Source organism: Ammospiza caudacuta, chromosome 19 (assembly GCF_027887145.1).
Source record: "Ammospiza caudacuta isolate bAmmCau1 chromosome 19, bAmmCau1.pri, whole genome shotgun sequence".
Taxonomy (NCBI): domain Eukaryota; kingdom Metazoa; phylum Chordata; class Aves; order Passeriformes; family Passerellidae; genus Ammospiza; species Ammospiza caudacuta.
The window spans coordinates 3,826,073-3,852,338 of NC_080611.1; the positions used below are offsets into that span (position 1 = coordinate 3,826,073).

The 26,266-nt window shown below is 50.1% G+C and overlaps 1 protein-coding gene across 1 annotated transcript; it reads right to left on the reverse strand.

Annotated features, from left to right (window-relative positions):
* Window positions 1-8,489: 8,489 nt before the first annotated feature.
* Window positions 8,490-25,291, reverse strand: SRP68 (signal recognition particle 68). The gene is made up of 16 exons (XM_058817087.1): window positions 25,123-25,291; window positions 23,191-23,257; window positions 22,565-22,678; window positions 21,476-21,671; window positions 19,768-19,850; window positions 19,431-19,540; window positions 19,014-19,096; window positions 18,294-18,434; window positions 14,896-14,994; window positions 14,557-14,621; window positions 14,114-14,273; window positions 12,652-12,746; window positions 12,306-12,435; window positions 11,811-11,886; window positions 10,940-10,992; window positions 8,490-10,516 (listed from the first exon to the last, which is right to left on the reverse strand). Exons 1-16 carry the CDS (start codon window positions 25,268-25,270, stop codon window positions 10,289-10,291), a joined length of 1,848 nt encoding a protein of 615 aa, XP_058673070.1. The 5' UTR covers window positions 25,271-25,291; the 3' UTR covers window positions 8,490-10,288.
* Window positions 25,292-26,266: the final 975 nt, after the last annotated feature.

A 26,266-nucleotide genomic window follows, 5' to 3' on the forward strand; every position in this document is an offset into this window, starting at 1 on the left:
GACCTCGCCCTGGCTCGGAGAGTGTTCGGGCTCACAGAGCCCCAGCCGAGCAGCAGCTTCCCAGCAGAGGGACAGAGAGCACTGTGCCGGCAGGAAAAGCCTGGGAATGTCACTTGCAGGGAGTGCACTGCAGCCATCGAGGCACATTTTAAAGCATCTCCTTGCAGCCTCTGTTTAAAGTGCTACAGAACAGCAGAATCCCCACGGACAAAGCCAGCCAAGCGTTTCCTGAGGTGGCAGCAGCAGTTTGGGAATCAGCAACTCTCAGAACATTTTCAGTTCAGCATTTTCTCAGAACAATTCTCAGTCCAGCAAACTTTTGGCCCAGGCTCAGCACAAGGTGGCCCTGTGGTTCCCAGGAAAACACTGAGGGCTCAGGGCAGAGGGGAGGTCAGCAGCTCCACACAGCATCCCAGGAGCCCCAAACACCAGGATTCACTTGGGACAAACCCAACCCAAAGATGTGGGTCTGAGCCTCTGCCCAGCCACCCTGGCTGCACCAGACCAGGCTTTGCCTCTGGGCAGCTCTTTCCCCTCTCTGTCAGAATCCCAAGTGTTTCCCACTGAGCCCAGCAGCACCCTGGCATCTCTGTGGCTCCTGGGGATGCCATCCAGGCTCAGAGGGGCTGCCCAGCCCCAGGGCTCAGACAAAGCCAAGTTCAAAGGCTCCCACAAACCAGGAACCCTGATCCAGCACAGATTCCACAGCAACACAGGATCTTACCCAGTGCAGGACCAGGGAGGGAGGGCACAGGAGAAGAGGGGGGTCACAGCCCCCACATAAACACCAGTGAGACACCAGTGATGCCAACACAGGTTTATGGTCGTTCTTCACCTGTTTTGTGAGGTCCAAGGACAAACCAGGACCAGAGGAAAAGGCCCAGGATCCACTGTCCCTTCCTGGGTGACCTCTTTGTCCTCTTTAAATTTAAATCACACTTGTCTCAGGAGAGAGGGGAGGACACAGACAGGTTGGAAAGTGGTTGCTGAGAGATCATCCCTTTGCCATTGACATCCCACTGATGCCAGCAGTGATGCTCTGTGGCCAGAGCCAGTCCTGTCATTGGCATTCAAAGGCTTTGAGTTACACAAAGCTTTGCCAGAGGTGGGAGCTGAACGCATTTGATTCCACACAGGTCTGATTTTGTGCCCACACAAAACAGAAGCATGGGACAAGCTCTTCTGTGGGAGGCTGCTGTTTGCTTGGGCCAGGAGGGGATTCATTCCCTGTCACAGGAAACTAAATTGGACAAGATCAAGTGCCTGTAATCCCCTGGAAAACAGCCCCTGGCACGTGGAGGAAGTTCTAAGGAATAGCACCAAGAGTAAACCCAGCACACACCAACACAGCCTCTGCACAGCCTCTTCCCCAGCCATCCATCACCTGGAGCAGCCTGGAGCCCTGGCTGGGCTCCTCCCCTGCACAGTTCCAGCCCAGCACCTTCCTCTGCTCTGCTCTGTGTAACCACACACTGCTGGGGTCCCTCCCCTGTGTCCCTGCCTGTGAGGAGCCCTGGCAGGACACAGCATTTCAGGTCCCTGCTGTCAGCCTGCGCACACACTGACACACGCCCTGGCAGGCAGCAGCAGCCACACAGACAGGACAGACAGACAGGGGATCATCTCTGGCAGGAGAGCACCTCCTTGGCAGGGCACCTGGCTGCTCACAGACCGTGTGAGGCACCAGCTGGGAAGCCAGGCCAGCTCCTGAGCCCCATGCAGGAGTGATGCTGAGCTCCCAGCCTGCCTCAGCTGCCTCTCCCTCGCTCAGCCACGCAGAGAGGAGGACAGAGTCCATGCCAGGGGCAGCTCCTGGCTGCCTGCTGCTTGCCCAGCCCTCAGCAAAGCCCCATCCCAGCCTCAGCAGAAAAGGCTGGCAGGGGAAGCCAGGGGATGGCTCTGGGGTGTGGATCTTGCCAGCCCAGCAGCCCTGGCACAGCACCAGCCCAGAAGTTTCTGCTGCTGCCCAGCACCTGTGGCACACAAGGAACGTTCTGCTGCTGCCAGCGTGGCCTCCCCTGCTCTGTGATGGACACCAGGATGTGCTCAGGGGAAGGGGAAGGTGCTGCAGGAATCCTCAGGGGATTATGGCAGACACTCACACTGGTGCCAGGCACTGCTCACTCCACATCCTTGTGGGTTTTGCCCAGACTGGCCCGAGCCGTGCCAGGGCAGAGCTCGGTGGTTAACCCAGACCCTGCAAGAAGCAACAGGCAGGGAGACCAGTTCAACCAGTTCTGCAGCCCAGCCTCCCCCACAGCAGCACCTGGCACTGGGAGCTGGGCATGGCCCACCTGCCCCAGTGCAGCTGAGGCCTGGGCACAGCCCTGGGAGCCATCCTGAGAGCATTACCAAGGGTCCCCTTCTCCAGAGCACCAGAGCACCCAGTCTGGCACCCCACCCTTCTCCAGAGCACCCCAGTCTGGCAGCTCCATCTCCAACAGGATCACTCTGTGCTGCCATGGGGACCAAGCTCCCTCCTGCCAAGCTGGCAGAGCTGCTGTCCCCACACTGGGCAGGGCTGGGCAGCTTCTCCTCATCCCAGCTGTTCCAGCCTGGAAATGCTGCCACCAAACCAGAGCTGCAAAGCCAACCCCAGAGCAGGTTGTGCCTTGCCCAGGCTCATTCCAGCTGGGCTCCAGCTCTGTTTGGGGGCTCAGACACATCTCCTGAGGGAACCAGACCTGGGGCTGGCTGCTCCTGCAGGGCTCCAGACACAACAGGAGGTGGTATGGGAAGTCACAATCACTTCACTCGTTTTCCAGAGCAGGATTTCTCCCCGTGGCTGGGAGCTGTGCCAGGATGCAGATTCCTGGTTTTCCAGGGCAGTCACACAAGAGCAGCTGCCTCTTGCTGCTCACCCAGCTGAGTGGTTGCCTGCAGGGACAGATTGCAGGCACAGCTGCCATGGGGGCCTTGGAAGCACAGAACTTTTGAGGGCAGGAAGATTTCAGAACCATCCTGGGCTCACCCAAGAGGCTGGCAGAGGCTGCAGGATGGGCGCTGTCCTTATCAGCTCTCTGCTGGGTTTTACAGAGGGGATGGCAGGTGAACATGGCCCATAAATGATTTCCTGTTACCTGTGAAGACCATTTGCATTCTTGGATGACAATGAACTTGTCTCCCCTGTGCCTCTCCCTCCTGAACACCTCTGCACACCATTCCTTGGGATCAGTTTTCCTCCCATTTCACCTCCTTGCTTTTGAACTCCTTCATTCTTGAACTCTTCTCCCTGGGACGTGATGCAACAAAATCAAAGCACTGCCCAAACCTCCCGTGTCATCACACACCCAGAGCTGCTTCTGGCCAGGGGAAATTCCACTTTTGAGGTCCTAAATGACTCTGTAGAGTAGTGGGTGCCACAGCAGAGCAAGGGAAAGGCCTTTACAACAAATTTAACCATTGGGAAGTAGGAGGAGAAGCACAGGAAGAGCCACTGAGCACAGATGCAGTGGGGGGGTTGGGGTTTGATCTCCAATTGTTTGGAAGCTGGAAACAGCCTAGAGCTGTTTATAAAATACCTATGGAAAAGCAGTTTGTGCATCTCCTCACCCTGTAAAGTCCCTGCTCACAATGACCCATATTTACACCCAATAAAACCAACCCATCTCACCAGCAGCTCCCACCAGCCCATCCCCATCCCCAGGGAGCCCCTGCACCCATGGGGGATGCTCTGCTCCCTGGAGATGCTCCTTGTTTGGCAGCAGGACCAGCAGGTCCAGGCAGCCCAGACCAAGGCTTACAAAGGACACCTGATCTTTGCAGCTGGAGACTGAGCCTGCAACACTTGAGCTGACCTCAGCCACAGGGAAACCCTTCTGAGGGTCCCCAAAGCCATGGGGAGCAGTGGGGGATGAAATCACAGCCCCCACACCACCTTGGGAGGGATCAGAGCCTGGCTGCCCACACTCCTCAGCCTCTGGTTGCCCTGCAGACACCAAGGCCAGCACAGTTTCATACAATTCCCATCCCAGCCCCTTTCCCCCCTTGTGGAGCAGTTTTCATACTCCACAAGCCAAAGTGAATCTCCAGAGCCTCAGAACAGCCTAGCTGAAAAAACTGCCTCACCACTGGGATAATGGGACACTTGATCCTCTGGAGTCTAAAATTACTGGGTCCTCAAACCTTGTTTTGCTTTGCCTTATCTTTGCCAACTGATAAGCAGAGGGGAAGTGCAGAGGCCCCGGGATCCTCCCTCCAGGTGGAATTAGCCCCTTTCAAAGCTCCCCAGACTGGGGCAGGCTCAGCACCCTGCCAGGGGTCAGGGGGCTCTGGATGCAGAGCCAGCTCAGCTCCAGGGATCTTTCCCCAGGAGCCAGAGGTGGCCCAGGCCAGCACAGCACAGATGGGCAGCCCTTGTCCTGCTCCTTTGGATCTCTCTAAGTACAGGGGACGTTCCCACCACGCCATCTCCTTAACAGCCCAGTCCCAGGGCTGTTGTAGACTACTCATCCTCAGCCCCTTCAGACATCAAAAGGAGCTGCCTGCTTCCCACCCCACGGCCTCTCCAGCCTCATTCCAGCATCCTGCAGCTCCTTGAGTTCAAGCCCCAGAGCTAAGGAGCAGGACATCAGGACAATTCCCTGCAGCAGTTAACGCCTTAGCCTCATTTTCCTCTCCCCAGAGGATTAGCAAGGCTGTAATAGCACGAAATAAATTCACTAATGGCAGATTCTCAGGACACTTTGTCTGGAAAACTTGCTTGTAACTTACAGGATGCGGCCTGCAAATTTGGCTTTATTATCCAGTGACACAGCTGAGGAGCTGCTCCCTGGCAGAGTGATTGGATCTGAACAAGATGTGTCCTAGATCATTAACGAGGCAATGAGGTAATTAAACACCTGCCTGAGAGGCAGCCTTCACTCTCATGGTACAGCTGGAGAAGGAACCCATGGAACCAGAGTGGGAGAGCAGAGATTTTGGAGTGTTTCAAAGCTGCTTTGCCCAAACAGGAGTGCCCTGGAGAAGGGACCATGCCCTGCAAATGCTGGGATGAAGCACCAGGCAGGCAGCCTGTGATGGGCGATGGAAAGTGAAATATGAGGGCAGGTTTGCTCCCCACCCTCAGGTGCAAGGCAAAGGCCCTGCAAGGTGCAGAATACTTGCAGGATGGTGGATTGCAGGTGGTGGCCAACTGAAACATGTCCTCACAGATGTTCCTGCTGGGGAGAACAACTTCAACAAGGAGCTGGCTGAAGCAGCAGGTGTTCAGAGGGGCCCAGGCTGGAGCAGCCCATCCAGCAAGACCTGGAGGCCCTTAGGGAGGAGGGTGCTCACACCAGCTAGGAAGGATCAGACACCACCCTCCAAACCAAACCAAGCTCCTGGAAGGGCTCTGCTTGCACCACAGGGCTATCAGGGAGAGAAGACAAACCCTTCCAGGGTGACTAAGGCAGGGCACAGAATGGTGACAGCCCCTGCAAAACACCTCCCAACCCATCTGTGAGGGCAGAGGGTGCAGCAGCCAAGAACATTTGAGCCAAGGAGGCTCATACCCCAAACTGCAGCTTCCAGCCCAAATTACAACCACACATAAACCTTCTGCAAAGCTCCAACTGTGAGCTGCTGTTGCCTGATTCAGCAGTAAGTGCTTCTGTGTCACAGGCAGGGACCAGAGCAGGATGAATGTGTCTGCCACAGCTAATTCTCCGTGGCCAGACCTCACCTTCCCCGACTTAATTTGATGCTCTGAGAAAATTAGACGCTCTCCTGCTTCTGTGGAAAAAGGCAAGCACTGAAGGTAATTCAGAGGCTTTGATGCTGCTCTTTAGTCATTCGGGCACCACAGCCCCGGCACGGCTCCCTGGACTGACCACGGGCAGGGACGAGAGTCACTAATCCTCATGCACAGCGTGTGAGCCTGGGGCAAAGCGCCGAGTCTGCGCTGGGCACAGACACAATGTACTGCAGCCCAGGGAGGCAGGGACACGATGGTTCCCACAGCAAGAATTCTGACTTTAATATCGGCAGCACCTCGGGCGCTCAGCAGTGGAGGGGTTTGACGAAGATCCCAGCCTGGAAATGCCCAGTGCACGCTCGGAGCGGGAGCGATACCGTCCATGAATGGACGGCACTGGGAACATGAAAGCTGCGCCCAGGGCCGCCCGCGCACAACAGACATGTAAATAACACCCTTTGAAAGTGGTTCTAAACCTCCCCTCTGAGCCATTACTGCCTTTTAGGCCAGAGGTGGGAAGGTTTTCACCACAGGGCCCTCGCAGCAGCCCACGGAAGGGCAGGGGATGGACACAGCCTCCTCCTTCGCAGGCGGAGTCTGCACTTGGGCTCAGCTCTGCCGCTGGCACCGAGCCCCAGCATTGTCACAAAGTAAATCCCCAAAGCACACAGAAGGTGAGCACACTCACTGCGGGGTGGATGCTCCTGAACAGCAGGAGGAATTCCCTGCTTTGGCCCAACCCGAACCCCGCAGTGATCCCCTCCCCGTGGGCAGAGGGGCAGCCGCCGTGGCTCGGCAGGATCACTGTGGCTCGGCCGGAGCGGGCCCTACTCAGACCCAAAGCAGCGCGGCCAGGCCCGGAGCGCTCACCCACAGGACAGGGGCAGGGAGGGGCTGCATTCCCACAGCTTGTCACCCTCAGTGTGGTTGGGGTGAGCCCAGCACGAAGCTCGGCTGCCGGTGGGGCCTGGTGGGGCCTGCGGGAGCAGCTCCGGGGGGGTTCCCGCGCACCGGGCCCTGAGAGTGCCAGCGCTGAGGGGCCGCTCCCAGGGGGACAGGCATCGGGCAGAGACCCCGGGAGCTCAGCTGGGCCGGGCGGGCAGCTGCAGTTCAGCACCTCCTCAGCCCGGAGCAGGGAGGGAGGAGAGGGCAGAGCAGCCGGGCAGCTCCTAACGCTGCCCCAGGCCGCTCCCAGCCCCGCTCTGCCGGGGTCCTACCACACATCCCTCCCTCCCTCCCTCCCACCCGGCTCTTTTCCTTGGCAGGAAAACCGACTTCCAGCTGCTCCTGTTTGAAAACAGCAATCCCATCCTGAAGGAAGAGGAGCAGCCACAGAGAGTATCACATTGAATCACTCCTTAAGTGAGCAAACACCTCAATCGCACCTGGCTGCAGCCCGCAAGGTACCTGTGCTCTCAGGGCAGTTCACAAAAGCTGTGAGGGAGCACAGGAACCCCTCAGCAGATGCATCTTTTCCCAAGGATGAATTCTGTCCCACTGCAGTTGGACAGGGACTTCCCACTCCTCAGCTCAGCAGCTGCCAGCCAAACCTACAACCTGCTGCACCAGAGACAGCCACAAAGGCCACAGAGAACTCCTGACAGTGCCCACCTGGGGTGACCCATAGCTGGAGCAGCTTGGATTAGGCAACAATTTTCTAGCAACACAATCCCTTGTTTAAAACACCCCCAACCCATTTTTCAAAGGAGGCAGACACTGTTATTTAGGAGTTTCCAGGCCAGACTGTTGCAATCCCACGTGCCACCTTTCAGTTCTTTCACTGCCCAGTTTGCCTCATGCTCTGTCCCCCACAATTCCCTTGAGACCCATCCAGTGTCCCCAGACCCCTCAGAGTGCACAACCAGAAATAAACATTACTCAGACACAGGTCTATCACTGGTGGTGGAGTGAGGGCCGTGATGAACATCTCATTCTTATTTTAATAAATGCAATGGTACCAGACACGGCTAGCTCAGCCTGTAATTAAAATTCCAGTGCTAATCCCAAAGATACTCCATAGGAAAAGTTGATTGAAAGCAATCCTCTTGACCATTCTGCTGGAGTTTCCTGTTTTGAGGGCAATCACGTGGCCTCCTCACCAATTAATTCATGGAAAGAGCACAAGCACTTTAAAGGAGCAGCAATGAAAGAGCAGGGCAATGAGGAAGCTTCCAAGCCCCACAACGTGCTCTGAACCTTGCCCTGGCTGTTCCAGGCCCAAGGGAATTGGTTTGTTCTGCACATCAGACACTTAACCTGCCTGCCCTGTGCCCCTGCAGCTCTGAGCCCCACCTGGGCCAGCCCAGGCTCCACTGCAGGGCTAAAAGCCTCGGTTTTGTCAGTCTGGTTTGGTCTGCATCATGCAGGTGACTTCAATAACAATTTCCCCCCCTTATTTACATTTTTAGGTTTCTTTTCCTGAGCCTCATCAGCACCTTCCATGATTTAAGCCACACCACTGCTCACAAACCCCACTCCATTCACTTTCCACTAACATTACACCAAAACAAACAAGCCAAGCACTTTGGAGTGGTGTTATCTGAGCCTTGGAGCAGAAGAGCCTCCTCCAGAGCTAAGTGGCCATTCCCCAGGGGTTCAGCAGCCCCAGGAGATGGTGTGACCTCGATCTTCTGAGTGCTGGGGAGGCAAAGAGTGCTCAGTGTTCCTAATACAAACTACACGCCTCAGAGGTTAGGCATAAAAGTTTATTGTTTTCAAATTCCTTATCTGCGTTCAACTCATCAGTTCCCTGTCAAAAGACATTTGGCAGAAAGAGGCCAATGGCTCTTAGGTTTTTGTAACTGTAGCTAGAAAGTGGCCACAGGAGTTTCCCTGGAATCGATCCAGGCACAACACAGAGCTGTGGAAGGAAAGAGTTTGGTGCAAACCAAAGGAGAACACTGTTGTGATTTGATCCAAAAGCTGAGAAGAGCAGCTCAGCTGGACACAGGGACCAGGTGAGCCTGGTCACTGTGGGCCTAAAAGGAAATGGGCTTTAAGGGGAAGAGAAAGCTGCCAGTCAAGTTTTCTAGAAATTGCCATCTGATGAATAATCTTCCACATTTCTTTCACCTGTACACCTCCCTTTCTTCTATAAAATGTCCCTGGAATCCAGAGGCAAAGGGAACTGGCTACAACACCAGAAATTCCCATTTTGTTTCCATGTTGCAAAAATTAAACACAAACAAGGAGTTCCTCCTCCCACTCCCACCTCTTTCTGAGCACAGAGTTCTTCTGTACTTTGAGAACTCACAAATCAGATCAAACTGAACAAAGTGAACATTCATATTAAAATAATGGGAATTGTTAATTCCCCCATTCATCTGACATGCACCTTGCAAGGAAAATTCCCATTACAACAAAAGCCCAATAATTCAAAATGGTCCTGCTTCCAACCTTTACTCCAATGCCTACAAAAGGAGAAAAAACACAAAGTCCAGACAACCAGAACAAACTCTTGCTTCACCTGTCAGGACAGGCTGAGTGAAAACCCACACAGAGCTGGTGGAATCTTCCAAATGCTTTATTTAGGAACAGTTCTGCCCATGTGCTGTGGGTTTTTTCCCTACTGAATTGATCACAATTATGAAATTATCTGCACTTTCAAAGTGCCCATCCCCGTGGCACCTGGGTGCTTTATAAAAAACGCTGTCTGGCACGACAGAGATGAATTATCACTCACAAACCTACTGGTCTGCTGTTCCTTATCCCTCATTTCACGTGTAGCTACTGACCAGGGACAAGAAACAAAGCAATAGATGAACTCCAGAAAAAGATCATCTTGTTTTCAGGCAAGGTTTAGATCAGAGACAAAACAAACACCAAGAGACCCAACTTCCCAAGAAGAGCAAGTAGCTATTGCTAAAGCCACCCATGAAGCTATTTTCCCAGGAAAATACTTTCAGGAATAGGTTCTATACTGTATGTAGGTATTTAATGAAGTGTGTGTATGGATAAAGAAGGGTGCTGTTGGCCCAGAATACAAATTCACCACCACAGCAGGAGTAACCATCAATATTTGATGTTTGCCATCCTTATTCATAAGGAAAGAGGCTCTATTTTATCATTTCAGAATGTTACATTCTTTAAAAATATAGAGACTCCTGGGTTGAAAGGGAAGGAGAAGTTGCTGGCTTGGCTACTGTTCCACAGTCATTGTGTGGAAGCCTCACCTTGCTGGTTTAGCTCTGCATCTACTTCTGCCTCTATTTCCCAATTACACCCCAATTTCTAGATCAAAAAAAACAAATAATAGTGTCAAATTATGGGACAGAGGCAGGAATCAAATTGTATCCATGCCCTGGTCCATGGTGAGTAGATGTGTACCAACCCTGGACAGGTCACTGATCACAAACTTCTCCAAGCAGAAAGGAATTTCTCTGTGCTCCAGGTTATTTTCAGCTATTTATAGTGTATGTTTGTTTCTGAGTAATTGTTTGTCTTTAATACACTGGGAGAGAATGTGTCTGCACAGACATGAACACGGGACACAGGGGAGAAGATGGTAAAACTGCCCTCTCTTGGTTTCAGGTGCAGGTATTTGTGTCCTAGAACCTCTTGGAGCTTCTCCTTCAATACAGAATAAAACCTCTGTTCCTCTGGGGGTGCTGGTTAACTTTTGAATCCAAAAATGCCCTTTATATATCCTGTGAGGCCACTCTTGGCCTTCTGCTCCACCTTGTCCTCCAGAGGTGGGAAAGCAACATGGTTAAGGGCCAGGTCAAAGAACAAGGGTTTGCATGGAATGGGCTGGAATCCTGGTGGGAAGTGCACGAGGCTGACTTGCTTGCTGACCAGGGAAGGATCCAGGCAGAAAGTCTCAAACCGTTCTGAGAGAGGCTGCAAGAGACCAAGGCAGGGACACAAATTAAACCCCAGGCACGTCAAAAGGGTCAAACATCAAACAGGACTGAGCAGCAACTGAGACAAGAGAAGTTCAAGCTCCTTTGTGAGGCCTCTGAAAATGTTTTAACCTCCTGTCAAAGCACAGCTGCAGGATCTCTGGCAAACCCTCCCATGTGCAGAGAGAAAGCCAAATAAAGCAAGCTGCCACACTGGGAGCTGCATCTGCCTCCCAGCTCCTACCCCACTGTGTCAGGTACCTTCAGCACCCAGCCTAATTAAATCTCCTAAATACACCAGTCATGACCAAATCTTGATCAATGTGGCATTTCTTGTGTTGTGAGAGACACTTAGGTAACAAGATAAAGGTGATGGTCATTAAGAGCACAGCTGGAATTTGCCTGAGCTCTTGGCTCTTACCTTGCCATCCTTGACCTGAGATGGAGACTCAGTCTCATGAGGATCATTTGCATCTGCAAAATTGAACAAAAGGGGGTAAGAATAACAGGCTTGACCTTGGTGTAGAGTAAGATTGTCTCAGGAAGCAGCTGTGCCACAAGCTTAGCCATGATCCTTGCTCTCTGGGATATACAGGACAATATTTCCAGCAGAATCAACTTGATTTCTAGAGTAAGCACCACACACACTCATCTAGAGCCAACACAGCCCTGCAGTGGTGGAGCTTCTCCTTCACCCTGCCATGAGAAGGTCTGGAAAGCAGCACAGGCTTTGAGTGAAGCACACAACAAAAGATGATGAGAACACCCTGGGAGGGGTCTGTTAAAGCAACATCAAGGCAATAAAGGAGGCAACACACTCCTTGTCCTGTGCAGCAGGCACAGCAAAAACAGCAACCCAAGAAATCACAAATTTCATCCATCCCCCAGAGTTCTGTTGGCCAGGCTGACACTGACAGAGAGAACATCCCTGCTCTCCTCTTAGTTCACCAAACCAGGCAAAACTGGGATGAGTAAAGCCAAAGTGTCCGCAGCAAAAAATGAAACACTGAACTGTTCTGTGCAGGCTCCCAAAGTGGGTGCACATCCCCAGGAAGGGTTTTAATATCTCTGGGCAGGGAGCAAGATGCCAATGTCCAGCCACTGCCTGCCTACTGCACTACACACAGATAGAAGCAACCAGAACTGGGGGAAAAGTACTTTTACAAAGCCTGAGTGAATGGTGATGGAGAAACCTTTGGAACTTCAGAAATGAAATAAAAGGAATGAAACACCTGCAGGGGTTTTAGTCAAGATACATTAGAGCAGAGCTCTAGTATAGTTGTGTTACTCACCTAAAATAGCTGCTGCTTGCAAGGAATACTTCTCTGCATTGACTTGAGTGATGAGATCCTGAACATCAGGCAGCTCCTAAAGCATTAAAGAAAATTATTTCAGAGCCTGAAATGTGCCAGTCTAAGAATGAGAGCAAAGGTAAAACCAGACAGAGTAAGAACTAAGAAATTAACTCCTAGTGTTGATAACCTTTCCCAGGAGAAAAGCTACAGTATTGTGCTTCAGGCACCACAGAAGTTGTATAAGAGAAAATGCACATGTGAGAAAAAGTGGTAAATTGCTTTGGAGGCGGTGCAAGTCTGTTCCTCCTCCAAGTGGGGAGCTGAAGTGTTCCCATGTCACTAGAAGGTCTCTGCTACAATGAACATTACCCTTCTCCCTAGTTAGAGATCAGTCTTGAATTATAATGGCCTGGCACCTAATTAATAATATTAACAATAAATATTGGGACAGAGCTGCTTCATAAAACTTCAGCTGCAGCACTGGGCTCGTACCTTCAGGCTGTTCCTGTGAGCTCCAGCTCCCGACTGAACCTCACGCGCGTATTTCAGCACCCTCTCGTACAGCACGAGGGCTTCACTCCACTTCTTCACCAGGACATAGGACTGGGCAATGAAGAAACACCTGCAACAGCCAAGAGAGCATTCCTGATGTGTTTGTTGTCCACACCTTTTGCCAACTGAAATGACTGGCAATAGGAGATATCTTACTTTCCCTTTAGGAACTGTCTCAGAGGACAGAGGAAACTGCATCAAAGGCCTGCACAGCACACAGAGCTGGGCAATGAAACTTCTGAAAGTGTCACATGTGCTAAAGAAAACCTGGATGTTTCTCAGTCACCTGTAAGCTTTGTACACAAGTGTCTTCAATCCAATCTCCTTTTGGAAGTTCTTGTCCTCTTCTAGGCCAGGAAGTTGAGTGAGTTCCACAAGGTTCTGTGCAAAAGAGAGTCAAAATAATAAATGCAGGCATTGCCTTCCTCTGGAATCTGCTGGTCTAAGAGAATGCTGACCCTTTTCACAAGTCAACAGAACACTCCCAGGGAAATAGTTTCCAGTTTTCTAATCATCAGTTTTCCAACCTTGTGAAGGACTCTCATTGAAACTTGTGCAAGTTGCCCTCAGGACAGACTTCCTGACACAAACAAGAATTAGGACAAAGACTCCTTAAATTTCACATGAATTAATTCTTTCAAAAGGCATTTCCCTCTCCCATTCACAACTGCTTCAGCCACAGGCTGCCTCAGTTAACTGCAGAATTATGGGAGAAATGGAGAACCTGCTTATGAAGAACAAGTATTTTTAGCTGCTACTTTCCCTGGCCAGCAGAAACTGTGGCAGCTCTAAGGGTGCTGCACAAGAGTCACAAAGACTATTTTAAAACTTTATTAGAGTGCACAACAAAGGACACCCATTCAAGCAGCAGGTTCTGCTCATAACTAAAAGAGGTTTTTTGTGTTTCATGCAGATGTTGAACATCTTTGAGGCACTTGAAGGTACTCAGCTACTCTTCAGACTTCACAGTAGCTCACTTACAGTGCTGTATTTCTGCAATAACCTTTTGTAACACTCAGGTTTCCTACCCATGCACATCCTGTTTATCCTGAGCACACAGCTAGTGTGTTCTCTGGCTGGGCTGCTGTCCTGGGTTGACTATATGATGCTTTAATCCCCAATCATCTCATTCTGTAGTTTTGTACCTTTAAGAGTGTTCCAGAGAGTGAAGGTGGGGGAAGAAGAATCAGCAGTTTGTTTTCAGACACTGCACTCCTCCCCCACATTCCTGCTCCTGGACTGTGTTGTCTGCGGACAGACAGCGGGACAGAGCTCTTATTTTGCTTTTTAGTTAGTGTTAGCTAGCTGAGGCAAAGAAGTTCCCTAGACTGTTTTTTTTTTTTTCCCTTTTTCTTTGGACCTCTTGAAACTGCTCTGGACTGAACACCCAGGAGAGTACTGGCAGCTGCAGCTGTGGCCCACCGGGCTGGGCCTGGCCTGCGACAATTCCAGCACCGGAGGGACTGATCAGAGACTAAGTGAGCTGAGCTTCAACCTGGGGTTTTCTCAGTTTGTCATCTCTTTTAGAGTGGCAAGGGGTCTCGTTGTTTGATATTGTTTTGGTTTTATTATTTAATAAACACTTTTTTTCCACCTTTCTCCAAGGAGGTATTTTTTCCTCCGGGACCAGTTGTGGGGAGGAGCCAATTGGATCTGCTTTTCCCACCGGAGCTCCTTTGGGGGATTCTTCCCCAAATTTGCTCTAAACCTGGACAGCTGCAGAGCTGGCTGTGTTTTCCCAGCAGTACCTGCAGGATGATGTCGTAGAGGCGGATGAGGTCCTGCGGCCGCGGCGAGCGCTTGCCGTCCTCGTCGGAGCGCTGCTGCTGCAGCAGGGCCTTCTGCAGGGACTTGGCCATGCTCTCGTTGCGCTTGATGGCCGTGGACAGCTTGATGTAGGTCAAATAACTGCCAGAAGAAAAAGAGAAATCCCATCAGCACTGTCACAGCTACTCAGATATTACTCTGTGTTCTGAGCTGGTGGCGGAAAAACAGCTGGGAGGTAAATGTGAGAGTCTGGAGGGAAATGTTTACAAAGCTCCCTGAATCAGATCCTTATCTGTACAGTCATCCTTTGGGATCCCAAAGGCACAGAACAAAAACCCCATAAAACAAAATTAAACAAAATAAAATCCTGACATAAGAACACGGCTTCTTCACACTAGCACTGGCAGCAATGTTTGCCTGTTACCTGTGTAAGTACTGGATGTTGGACACCTTCCCAGAATCATTTTCCAGAGAGTGTTCTCGCTGCTTCTGTGGGCAATGGAGATAAAACACTGCATGATTTACTTAAAACTGGCAGCCAAGGGATGAAAAACACAGAACAACTCAGGGTTTGGGTAAGCCATGGAAGGAACAGACTTCTAGGCAAAAGAGGGAGGGTTTCTCCATTGCTATTCCCTCACTCCAGAGAGAATAAATTCAAATTTTGCAGCACTTTATTAAAGAAATCCCAGCAAGCTGAACACTAAACCACTCCCAAGGAAACATGGTGTCAATGGAAGTAGAAACTGGTGTTTGCTCTCACCTGGTCAGGTTTCAATTCTTCCCGAACTGCCTGAATGGCATCTCTGCACTCACTGAGTAAAGACTCAAACAAACGTTCCTTTGTCTCCTCATTTTCTGCCTAAGAGCAAAGGAGATTCAAGAAATCAGATTTTTTTGTACAATGCATAAATTAACTAAGGAGATTAAATGAAGTTTCTCCCCAGTTATGTCTTTAAGGTCCATGGGTAGTTAGAACTCCAATCTGTGCCTGTCTGCAACATATTCCTGGGGAAAATCTGCCAGAAATCTTGGAGAATGGAGTTGGTGCTGAGAACTAAACAGCAGTGAAGGCCCAGCAGACACAGCTCAAGGCCTCATTCCTGCACCAGTTACCTTCCTTCCCAGTAACTCCATTCCCTCCTGGATGGCACCTGCACTGCCTCCTGAGCTGAGGCTGGACTGCACTGTGGGAAAGGCCCAGCAACACAAGAGCTGAGCAGTCCTGAACTGGCAAACTACCAATGCAGACAGCTCTTGTTATGCTGATTTAATGTTCCCATGTGGTAAGAACATGCAGATGATTATCTTTTCTCCACTCCCACTCCAGCAATGCTCACAGTGGCAATAACTTGCTTGTTTGAAGCATCTTTCACAGTAACCCTACATTTCAGCAGCAGGAGTGAACGAGTGCTTTTCTGCTGTCACCATAAGTTTTGTTTAAAAAAAAAAAAAAAAAAAAGTGAAGCAGCTTTTGGCCTTCTGCCCCAAAACCAGAACTTGAAAACAAGTTTAAAAAACAAGTTGAAGCCTGATCTCTGCCTAATTTATTGACATATCATGTACCCAATTAAACAAGCTCCCAAACCAAAATTCAGCCTTTATTCAGATGCTGAGAAGGAAACCAGGTGGAGATTGCAAGACTTGCAATGATTCAGTAAGAAAAAACTGCTCAGAAGCAAACCTCAGCCTCAGTGATTGAAGGAAAATTCAAGAGCACCAGCACCATGTTCTTCCACTCTCATCTCATGTAACAGTGTAAGATGAGCTTTGCTGCAATAAATTTGCAATTGTCAAAGTGAATAAAAAAATGGCTAAAACCTTGCTCACTTGTTAATCTACTGCACAGCTCTGCAGACTCTGCCTCTCCACTTCCCACATTCACATACCCAATCAGGAACGTTATTTTTACTCCCTCACAAAGCCTCAGGTATCCTGTGATGGAGGCGTTTTTTTGGGTTTGGGACTTTTTTTGTTTTTAATTTAAGATTTGCTGTGAGAATTTTTAAGGTGGGACTGGCTCCTGGGAATAACCAGAGACGAGTCTGACTGCATTCTCAACCTCACCCAGAGCAGCACAGCAATTTCACTGTAAGCACAAAAATGAAAACAGACACGGCCAGATCATCATTCAGGCACAAACAGGGCAAGGGCTGGGCCCTGCAATGAAACAAAGGCTTTCCTTTCCAAGCAAAAACTCCTTGAGCTGATTCTATGCATAAATACACATGTTCTGATTTGGGAGCTAGATATCAGATCACAGGACTGAGACACAAGTGCTACAGCTGGTGATACAACTGTTCTGACAGAATTGCAGTTTCATCTTAGAGGGTTCATGGAAACCAATCCCACTGAATCCAATCCCAAAAATGTGGAGTGCTCAGCTGTCAGATTTTCTTTGGTCTAAACCACTGTGTAACATCTCTGACAGCTATTACCACCCATTTTTGCTGCAATCTAGAGATGAGCACAGAATCCTTGAGGCAATAGCAGCTAGGAGCACACCTGTGTCATGCTGCCCTGCAGCTCTGTCACTTCTACCTGGGGAGAGCCACTGGGCCCTCAGTCACACCTTCAAATCCACAGAAGGACTGACACAAGCAATTTTAAACCTGGATTCCTGTTTCAGTTTGGCTTATTTGTTCTGCTCCTCCCATCACCAATAAGGCACCAAAGGCAACAGTGTAATTGCATTGGGAGACTCCATTTTTACACAAAACAGACTGGTTTTACTTCTAATTAAACCCTGCAGAGCACTGCTGTTATGCCAGGGTTTCAGCTCAGTGAAGATGAGCAGAGAGGTGCCAAAGATCCCAGGAAGCACCATTCATTCACCTGAAGCTGGAGTGCCCATCACAGCTGACACAAGTGCAGAACTGCTGCCAAAAAGGCAAGTTTTGGCCCTCTGGGAATGTAAACAGTGCTGCTGCAATGCTCAGCTCTCACCAGTCCACTCAACTCTGTTTAGTCACAGCTTCCCAGGAATGCAAAGCAAGAGGAGAACAAATTCAGGCTGTTCTGCCACTGCTTCAGAGAGCAACTAAACTGAGAAAATCCAACTGTCAGCTGCCAGGATTAAGTTAAATGAGGGAACTCTTGAGCTGTACTTCCACCTGCTGGCCACGCTTACATGCTTCCTGAAACCAAATCTATTCAGCAACATCCAATTCCTAACACTATGGGTAAAACTCAGGTTTTCCCACTCCTAATCACACTCCTCTCACCACTATCCCCCTGCTCTGGTCTTAACCCTCTGTAGAGCTTTTGTTTTATAATTTCTGGTTTTTATTTATCATTATTATATTCCTGGAGATATAAGGTTTTTAATGCTGCAAAATCCCCATTTTTAGTGGCAAGAGTTATTACTGAAGATCTTATCACTGTCTTTTAAAAGTCTGAGTGTGTATGCAGCCACTAAAAAGCAGGATACCTCCTCTGGTCACCACTTCCAAGGAAAAAAGTACAAGTGGAAAACTTGACTACAATACAAAATATATTAATTGTATGTGCCACTGCAAGTTCCAGTGAGCTGGATTTCAATAATCCTTGTGTGTCCTTTCCAACTCAGGATATTCCATGATTCTATAAAGTGTTTCAGAACTATTACATGTGAAATTGATTTACATCCTGACATTTATTAATCCACTTCCTGCTTTTGAAGATTTCCAGAAGTCAGTAAGAGAATGGAATAGATGTCATAGTACCTGCTACACCTGGCAAATGGCTATTTGTTGCTGAAAAAAACATGATCAATATGTATTTTCATTTTGGCTACTCTGAAGTTGGAGCATTTGAGCAAGTTAAAGAAATTAGAAGAGTATTTCAAAACCAGTTACTCTTAAAAATGCAACCTTCATTGCCAAGTGATGCACTAATAATAGTGGTTATCACCCTGCTGCTGGAAGGCAGCCCAGAATGTTCCAAGGAGCAAGAATACTCAGAACAGATCTCCCAGACTACTCCACTCTGTGAGAGCTATCCCCAGCCAACACTTCAGCTCTAGGTTATAATCAGTATTCCCCCACTTTTACCTTCAGCTTTCCAGCCCCAAGTTTGAAAAAAAAATGAGATTACTCACAAACTTTTAGTTCAGGTGCCAGGTATTGCACAGAAGGTAAGAGGATGGTTGGAAGGGCAGGATGGAGAGGGCTGCTGGGTTACCTGAGCAATTGCTGCCTCGTTGTCAGCCAGCCCCAGCAGGAAGATCCTCACTTTGTCAATCTTCACTGGGACAGTTCTCCCTCTCCACTCCACCTCACTCATGGTGGCTGCCTGCTTTGCCCGAGTCTGGGTGATCAGTGCCTGCACAGACCACACTGAGCTTAGGAGCTTCAATTTACAGGGGTGCAAAACTGAACCTCCTGAATTCATGTTTGACTGACTACTTTGAAATCAAAGGGCTTTTTGGGAAAGTGTTGTTTCCCACAGAGCCTAGGCTTGCTTGCTCACTTCTGTTCCATTCTGGCTCCTGAATGATTTGCTGCAGCAATATTCATGCTCAGCACAGTAATAATGTGTTGCAGTGTGTTGTAAACTTCCTTCCCCAGGTGTGCCTATACCCCTCTCCCTTCCCCCTTGCTGAGTGAGTCCTGTCAGTCAGGTTTAACATTCCAGCAAGGCGTGGTGTGGTTGGTCAAGTTCAAAGGATGCCCCTCAGGCCCAGGGGTCATTGGCCTGTCTGGGTGTCATCTTCCCCTGAGACCCTGCCCCTCTCACCTGGTTGGGTGGCTCACCTGTTCCCTCCCCTTCCCCTGTCCCTGAGCTTATAAAGGTGATCAGGCCATGCGGTCAGGATTCTGTTGGAGCAGTTGCCTACATTCAGACCTCTGTAACCATGGAATAATAATGAATATTTCAAGCTGAGGCATGCAAATAAATTACCTCCAGTTTTTCTGCAAGAAGACCTTCAGTGCCACCAGACCTCAGTCTCATCTGCATCAACTCATTCATGGCAGACTGGTCACCTGAGAGAATCAACAAATTGAGAACACATTTCCATTTGACTTCAAAATCACATTTGTGTACAAAAACTAAACATTAGATTTTATTGTGGCAGTTTAAGGACAAGCTTGCAATTTTATTCTGACTTCATAGGCAAGCTACCACAAACTGTTATTCTGTCTTTCTACACATAACCACAGGTGCTGTTGCAAAATGAGGCCCCTTCTGCATTGCTAAACTGTCCCAATACACAAGCAGAATTTGCCCAGAATATTATGGCCTCAGTGGGACTTAGACCAGGGTTTAACTAAATGAATATTGATTTCCTGGGAACAGATTAAGCCCCCCTTCCCTTACCAATGTTGTAGGCACAGTAGCGAATGTTGGGCGAGATCTCCTCCACACGCTGGTTGTACAGCACAGCTTGTTCTTCTGTGAAAGCATTGGCCAGCTTTTCATAGATGGTCCTACAGCAAAGGACAAATATTAGCACTGCAGTGTGTGTCACTTGTGAGGTGCCATCCTAAGGGAACAGTTTGTGTCTGTGCTCTGGAGGATGCTGTTTCTTCAGGAGCACCTCCCAGTTAAGCACAGTTAACAATGCACAGAGTTAGTTATGTTAGTTTAGTTATGTACATAACTAAAGTGATCCAGCACTATTTCCTGAAGGAAGTTGGTGAAGGGAGGGACTCACTTGCATTTGTTGAAAGCCTCCATTGCTGCCTTCCACTCCTGGTGCTCGAAGCGCAGCATGCCAGTGAGGTAAGCCATGTACGCCTGCACACAGAGCGAGGGCAAGGTGTGAGAGTGTGTCCAAATTGTCCCTCATCTGCCTCACGATCGTCCTTGGGAGACCACTGAAGAGAAGACCCCCCCCCCCCCCCCCCCCCGTCTAGAATATCTGGCTCTGAAGGAGAAAAGTCACATGCCAAAGGCCCTGAGACATGAAAGCTCAGTGTTAAGCTGTTGTTTTCACAGGACTGTTTGCTGTATGCTAAGGGGGCACCGTGCCCCGTTTGCAACAACAGCAGCTCTGGAAGCTGTCCCACCTCTTGGCCTGCCTGGACTTCTCCTGAGTCTCAGGTGGTCTCCCACAGAAGACCCTCACCTGTTTTACAACCACCGTGACAGACTGAGATGTAAGGAACCTCTCCATCAAGGACTGAGACATGAAACCTCCATGTGAAAAGGCCCCTCTGCTCCTTCTAAGGACTGGGACTGAAACCCCCAGCCTGGGGGAGGTGTGTGGGGGAGGCAAGCTGACCAAAGCGAGATGTTTGCTTGCAGGTTGTGACCACTGAACCAAGAAAACAATGGCTCTCATTTACTGCTGAGAACATAGACTACCTGTTACATCTGTTCCCTATTGTATCTGTTCCCCCCCGCTCATAATTTTCAGTAATAAAAACCACTGAGTTAGCTAGAGCCTTTGAGATCTCCCCAGCATAACAGGCTGGACTGTTGATCCTCGACTGGACCAAAGGACTTCGTCTCTGCGTTGGTAGCTATATCCCCTCCCTTTCTCTCTCCTCTCTCTTTCTCTATCTCTATCTTTTTCTCTCCCTTGATCCCTCTATCACATTTTTGCTGTGGTTATTTCAATAAAACTGCATTTGATTTGATCATCACTGCAAACCCCCCTAGTACCGTGTTGGTTTTTGCACCTGAGATCACTCCTACGAACCATCAGGTCATCTGTCCACTAGGACGGATCCTGACACAAGGTCACGTCCCCCACCAGCAGCACAACTGGGGCCACCTTCAGCAGCAAGGCTGCTGTGACTCCTGCAGGGGGTGACCAAGCCTTGCCCTTTTCATTAGGGCTTCCCACAGAAGACAAGTGATTTGGATGACAGGTTACAGCTACCTACATCTTCTCCTTTAACTGACTCTACTGCATTTCTAAGGAAGCACAGAATCATAAAATGGGATCACAGAATGGATTGGAAGGGAGCTTAAAGATCATCTAGTTCCAATCCCCCTGACATGACAGGGACACCTTCCACTAGACAAGGTCACCCAGAAATTAAAGATATTTCTTGTTTGTTATGCAATGGCCCACTAATGTCACACAACTTTTTTCCCCAGCAATATGCTATACAATGGCAGTTTAATTAAATGAGTACAGCACTGCTGTTCAAAGATTTCACAAGAGCTGTTTCCTGTTTTCCAGGAACTGAACCCCCAAATCTAACATTCTAAGTGGCTACTTCAGCACATTTAACAAAAAGGTAACTCAGTAGATAAGCAGTTTCTTAGGCTGTGTTGAACCACCTCAGCTGCCCTCAATTCTTTGTACTTTTATTATCTCTTGAGAGACAGCAATTATTTCTTCACCCCAAATTCCAAAGGTTTCTTGTTCGGCCCTTACTGTACAACAAGAGGGAAGTATCAGTGGTTACCTGAGCTTCCAGCTTAGTCTTGGCATCCACCCTGTTGCTCTCACAGAGCCTCTCCAGCTCCTCGGCGTGTTTCACAGCCTTGCGCAGCCGCGACAGCAAATGGAAGCGCTTGCGGGGCTCCGTGTTGGCCTCCTGCTTCAGCTGCATGGCATAGCTCCAGGCCCTCTCTGCATCCATCAGGATCAGCAGCAAATACCTGCAGGGAACAGGAGGGTGCAAGGGACAAGAATGACACTCAGGCAAGAGTTGTATCAGCACCAGCTCTTTGCCATTTGGTCTGCCAAGTTCAGTACCAGTAGTTGGTTAGTAAGAGGCAGATGCTTTTATTTTTTAAAGTTCTAAGCACACAAAGTCTTGTTATTCCTGACTAGTTTCTGCTGTGTTTCTCACTCAGAAGTGTAATCACCCAACTGAAGAAGAGCATTATGTATCATTCTGTAGCACCACAGACACTACAAAGACAAGAGATTGTCATTTTAGGCCACACTTCAAACTGGTTCAAAATGTTCTTAACAACACAGGTGAATGCAGCATCGTGTATTGTTTTATCACAAGAAAAGACAAGACAAGACACATTTCAAGTATTCCTAAAAGATGGGAAGTGAACCCAAAATTCTGGCTACTCTCCACATATTCTGTCAGACAAGCATTCTCTCAAATTTAGAAGATTCAAGTAAAACTGGCAGTGCAATATTTCTGTTCAAACAGAAGGGATTGCATCTCTAACCCCAACCTGCTGGCTACATTCACATTATCAGCATTCCCATGGCTACCTTGCAACAGACCTGAATAAGCATTTCCTCTTCAGTGTCACAGGAATTTACTGATCATGAAAAGAATCCATTTTAGCAACTATGAGGGAAGAGAAGGAACAGTTTGTTACTGCTCCTTCTTGTCCCACTGGATCTGAGCAGTGTCTCTTGCATCTGCACTACAGCCTGAAGTTTTATTAAAAGCAAGCACACACATCTCTGAAAAGAAATGCTTTGGACGATATTGCACAAAATAGTTTTCCACCTGAAACAGAAATTACTGAAAGCAAACTCTTCAGTACCATACTGAATTCTCAATTCCATCCAGTCCCTGTACCTGTTGTCTGAGAGAATCTCTTCAGTTACTTTCTTCCCAGTGAACTTGTGTCTGTTGCCCATCTTGAAGTTGAGAGTTTTGCGGAGCCGCCTCAGCCTGCGGGAGCAATAACCCCTAAAAAGAGACAACCACAGTCATAGTTTGGCCAAAGGACAACTCTGCTTCTGTTTACTGCTCTATCCAAGTAGGAAAAAAAAAAATTAAGGCTGTACCAGGCAATGTTTTAGCAATTAAAACTCCATGTGTGACATATGGTAGCTCAAAAACTTCCTGTAAAGCAGCAATTAACAGAAAATAAGGTTAGAGGACATGTAGTTATTGATAATCTTGAAAAATCAGGGTGATGTGGTCATTACTAGCTGCTTTATGTGTGTTTATTGAACACTGAGCTCTGGAGGAGTACAGTGCCTAGCAGGAAGCTGTGAACACAAGCACCTGTGGGCAGTGCAGATGCAAGAGCCAGCACAGCCCCAGCACAGTACAGCCAAGGGCAATGAGCACACAGGGCCCCACGTGGAATAGCCTGTCAGGGGTTTCCACCTGGCAGCTGGGTTTTGCTGCCTGCTACAGGGGGTTACAATTTAAATGAAGTGTAGCCAAGCCCAGGAGCAGCCCCCAGCACTCACCTGTACCTCTGGAAGTCCCCATGCCTCAGGCCGTGCTGCTGCTGCGACTCCTTCACGATCTGCAGGACTGCGGCTGCCGTTAAGGGACACTCACAGTGCAGGGCACCAGCTCCTCCCTCCACCCCAAAATAACAGCAGGGAACCCACAGACCCCATCAGACAAACACACTTTGAACACTGGGGCACCCCAAAACCTCCCAACAGCCGAGAGCTGATGGCTCTAAAGCACCTCATGAGCCCAGAGCTCCTGCCTGCCAGCAGAGACCGAGACAAACCTCAAGCACGTCCTGCAGACACCCACGGGAGTGCTGCTGTCACCAGAGCTCCCTTTGGGATAAAGACCCCTCCAGGATAACACACCTGGCTACAGGAACTCCCCAGCCACAACTGTGACACAGATGTGTTGGAAAAACTGAGGTAGAGAAGCTTTCCTGCCCAGGAATGTCCCCTCGCTCAGGAAAAGAAGAGAATCACTGCTGCCTGCCCAGCACAAACAAACAAACAAACAAACAAACAAAAGTGCCTTCTGAGCACAGAACCTCATAAAAAGAGTTTTAGGAAATAACTGATTTTCTCAATTTTCAGCACGTTTCTAGTGTTGCTGCAACAAACATCAGTGACACAAAGCACTGCCCTGTGACCTGGGGCACCATCACTCCATCAGCTCCACCCAGCCTCCTCATCCTGCAGTGGATTGGCAGAGCTCCTGCACTTCCTTTATTCCCTCAGATATTCCTGCCAATAAAACCATGCCACATTCTAGTAAATCTAATGGTTTTCATTCAGTTTACAAGGTAGATTATTTTGTGAAATTAAATCTCCACCACACACAAAAAACCTCTGTGTTGTATATATTCATATCCTAAAATTTCCTTTTTAAGCTTGACCAAGAAGCCTCTAAAGAAAACCCACAAGAGAGAACCAGACTGTAAAACAACCTCAACAAAAGAAAAACTACAACTACACCTAAAGAAACCACCAAACATTTAAAGTTTAAAATGCCAGATGTCTAGCAAAATGTTTTCTTGGGACTACACCTAAAAGAAACTCTCTGAAGCATTAAAACCCTGCACCAATAGTGATTACACTGAATTATTCTACATTTGCAGAACAACCCAGTCCAACTGCAATGTCTCAACACAGATCTCCTCATCCCTGCTGCCTACCCAAGATTTTTTTCAGACTCTCTTTTACCCTGCACAGTTACTTGCTGAATTCACACCCCCTGAACTTTTTCATTTTTTCACTAACACATTCCCAGGGCAATTGCTGTCTGCACCTTACTCCACACTTACTGACTACACAACACCTGCCATGTGCCACGTGGAAAACTGCAACCTGATTTCCCCCGGGCTTCCCTCTGACCCAGAAGATAAAACAGCTCGATCGCAGCTGTGCAGCCAGACTGGTTTCACGTGGAAGTTTCACCTACAAAACCTCCGTGAGTTTTACACGCTGAGATTTCAGAGCATTAAACCTGCAGGAGCCAGTCTGCCACCTCGGCGCACCTGTTAAGGTTTTTTAAGTATTAATCCTCACTTCAAGCTGCAGTATCACCACGAGCAGCTCATGGGTGCCCTGCTAAGGGTTTTTTAGGTATTATTGCTCACTTCAAGCCGCAGTATCACCAGGGTGCCCTGCTCGTACCCGGCCCCGCTGTGGAGACTGACGCCAGCTGTCCCGAGTTCGGGAGGAGACGCAGCCCAGGCAGAGCGCGATTCCATAAATCAGGAAAGCCAGCCGGCCTTTTATCCCCACCAAACCCTCGCAGGCCCAGGCCAGCACCGCCCGCAGCTCCGGGGTGTCCCTGTCCCCATCCCCGTCGTCCCTGCCCGCCCCGGCCCTGCGAGCCCCGCGCTGCCGCCACGTCCCCCCGCCGCCCACGGGGCCGGGCCTGCCACGTCCCCCCGCCGCCGCCGCCGCGAAGGATGCTCTCCAGGCCCAGGCTATCGCCGAGGCCGCCGGGCTGCGGCCCCGCCGGCCGCTCGTTCTCCTTGTTGTCCTTGCCGTCCTTGTGCTCCTTGCTCTCCTCCGCCCCGGCCCCGCGGCCGCCGCCGCCTCCCTGACGCTCCGCCGCCATCTTGCAGCGGGGCCGCGGCCGCAGAGCATCACGGGCCGGGAGCGGCCGCGCGGGGGCCGCCGGGAACGGGGAGGACCCGGGGGGAGCAGGAACGGGGGAACCGGGACAGGGAACGGCATTGGGAACGGGGGGACCGGGATAGGGAACGGGAACAGGGATTGGGGGCATTCGGGACAGGGATCGGGAACGGGGGAACGGGATCGGGGGAACCGGGACAGGGAACGGGAACGGGAACAGGGATTGGGGGGATTCGGGACAGGGAACGGGATTGAGACCGGGATTGGGATCGGGGGAACCGGGACATGGAACGGGAACAGGGATTGGGGGATTCGGGACAGGGAACGGGGGAACGGGATCGGGGGAATCCGGGACAGGGCTTGGGAACGGAGAATCTGGGAACGGGGGATCTGGGACAGGGGGAATCCGGGACAGGGATGGGAGGATCCGAGATGAGGATCAGGAGAATCCGGGACAGGGATCGGGGGATCCCGGCGGCCTCCCGGGGCCCGGCCCCACGCAGGGTGCGGGTCCATCCCCGCCCGGCCCCTCCTGCCCGTGTCCCGCTCCTCCATCCCGGGCTGAGCCCCCGGCTCCGTCACTGTGCTCTGCCCCAGGGATCCGCAATGCTGACCCCAAAATCAGCCCCACCCAACCACCCCAAAACTGACCCCAAAATCAGCCCCAGCAACCCTGCCCCGCTCACCCACCCCAAAATCAGCCCCACCCAACCACCCCAAAACTGACCCCAAAATCAGCCCCAGCAACCCTGTCCCGCTCACCCACCCAGAACTGACCCCAAAATCAGCCCCACCAACCCTGCCCTGCTCATCCACCCCAAAATCAGCCCCAGCAACCCTGTCCCGCTCACCCACCCAGAAGTGACCCAAAATCAGCCCCCAGGGTGCCCCCCCTCCTGGCGCTGCTGTTGCTGCTCCGGGCAGCCCTTGGGGAGAGGGGCTTTAACCTGCCCCGGGCTGAGCGCGGAAAACAAATCCT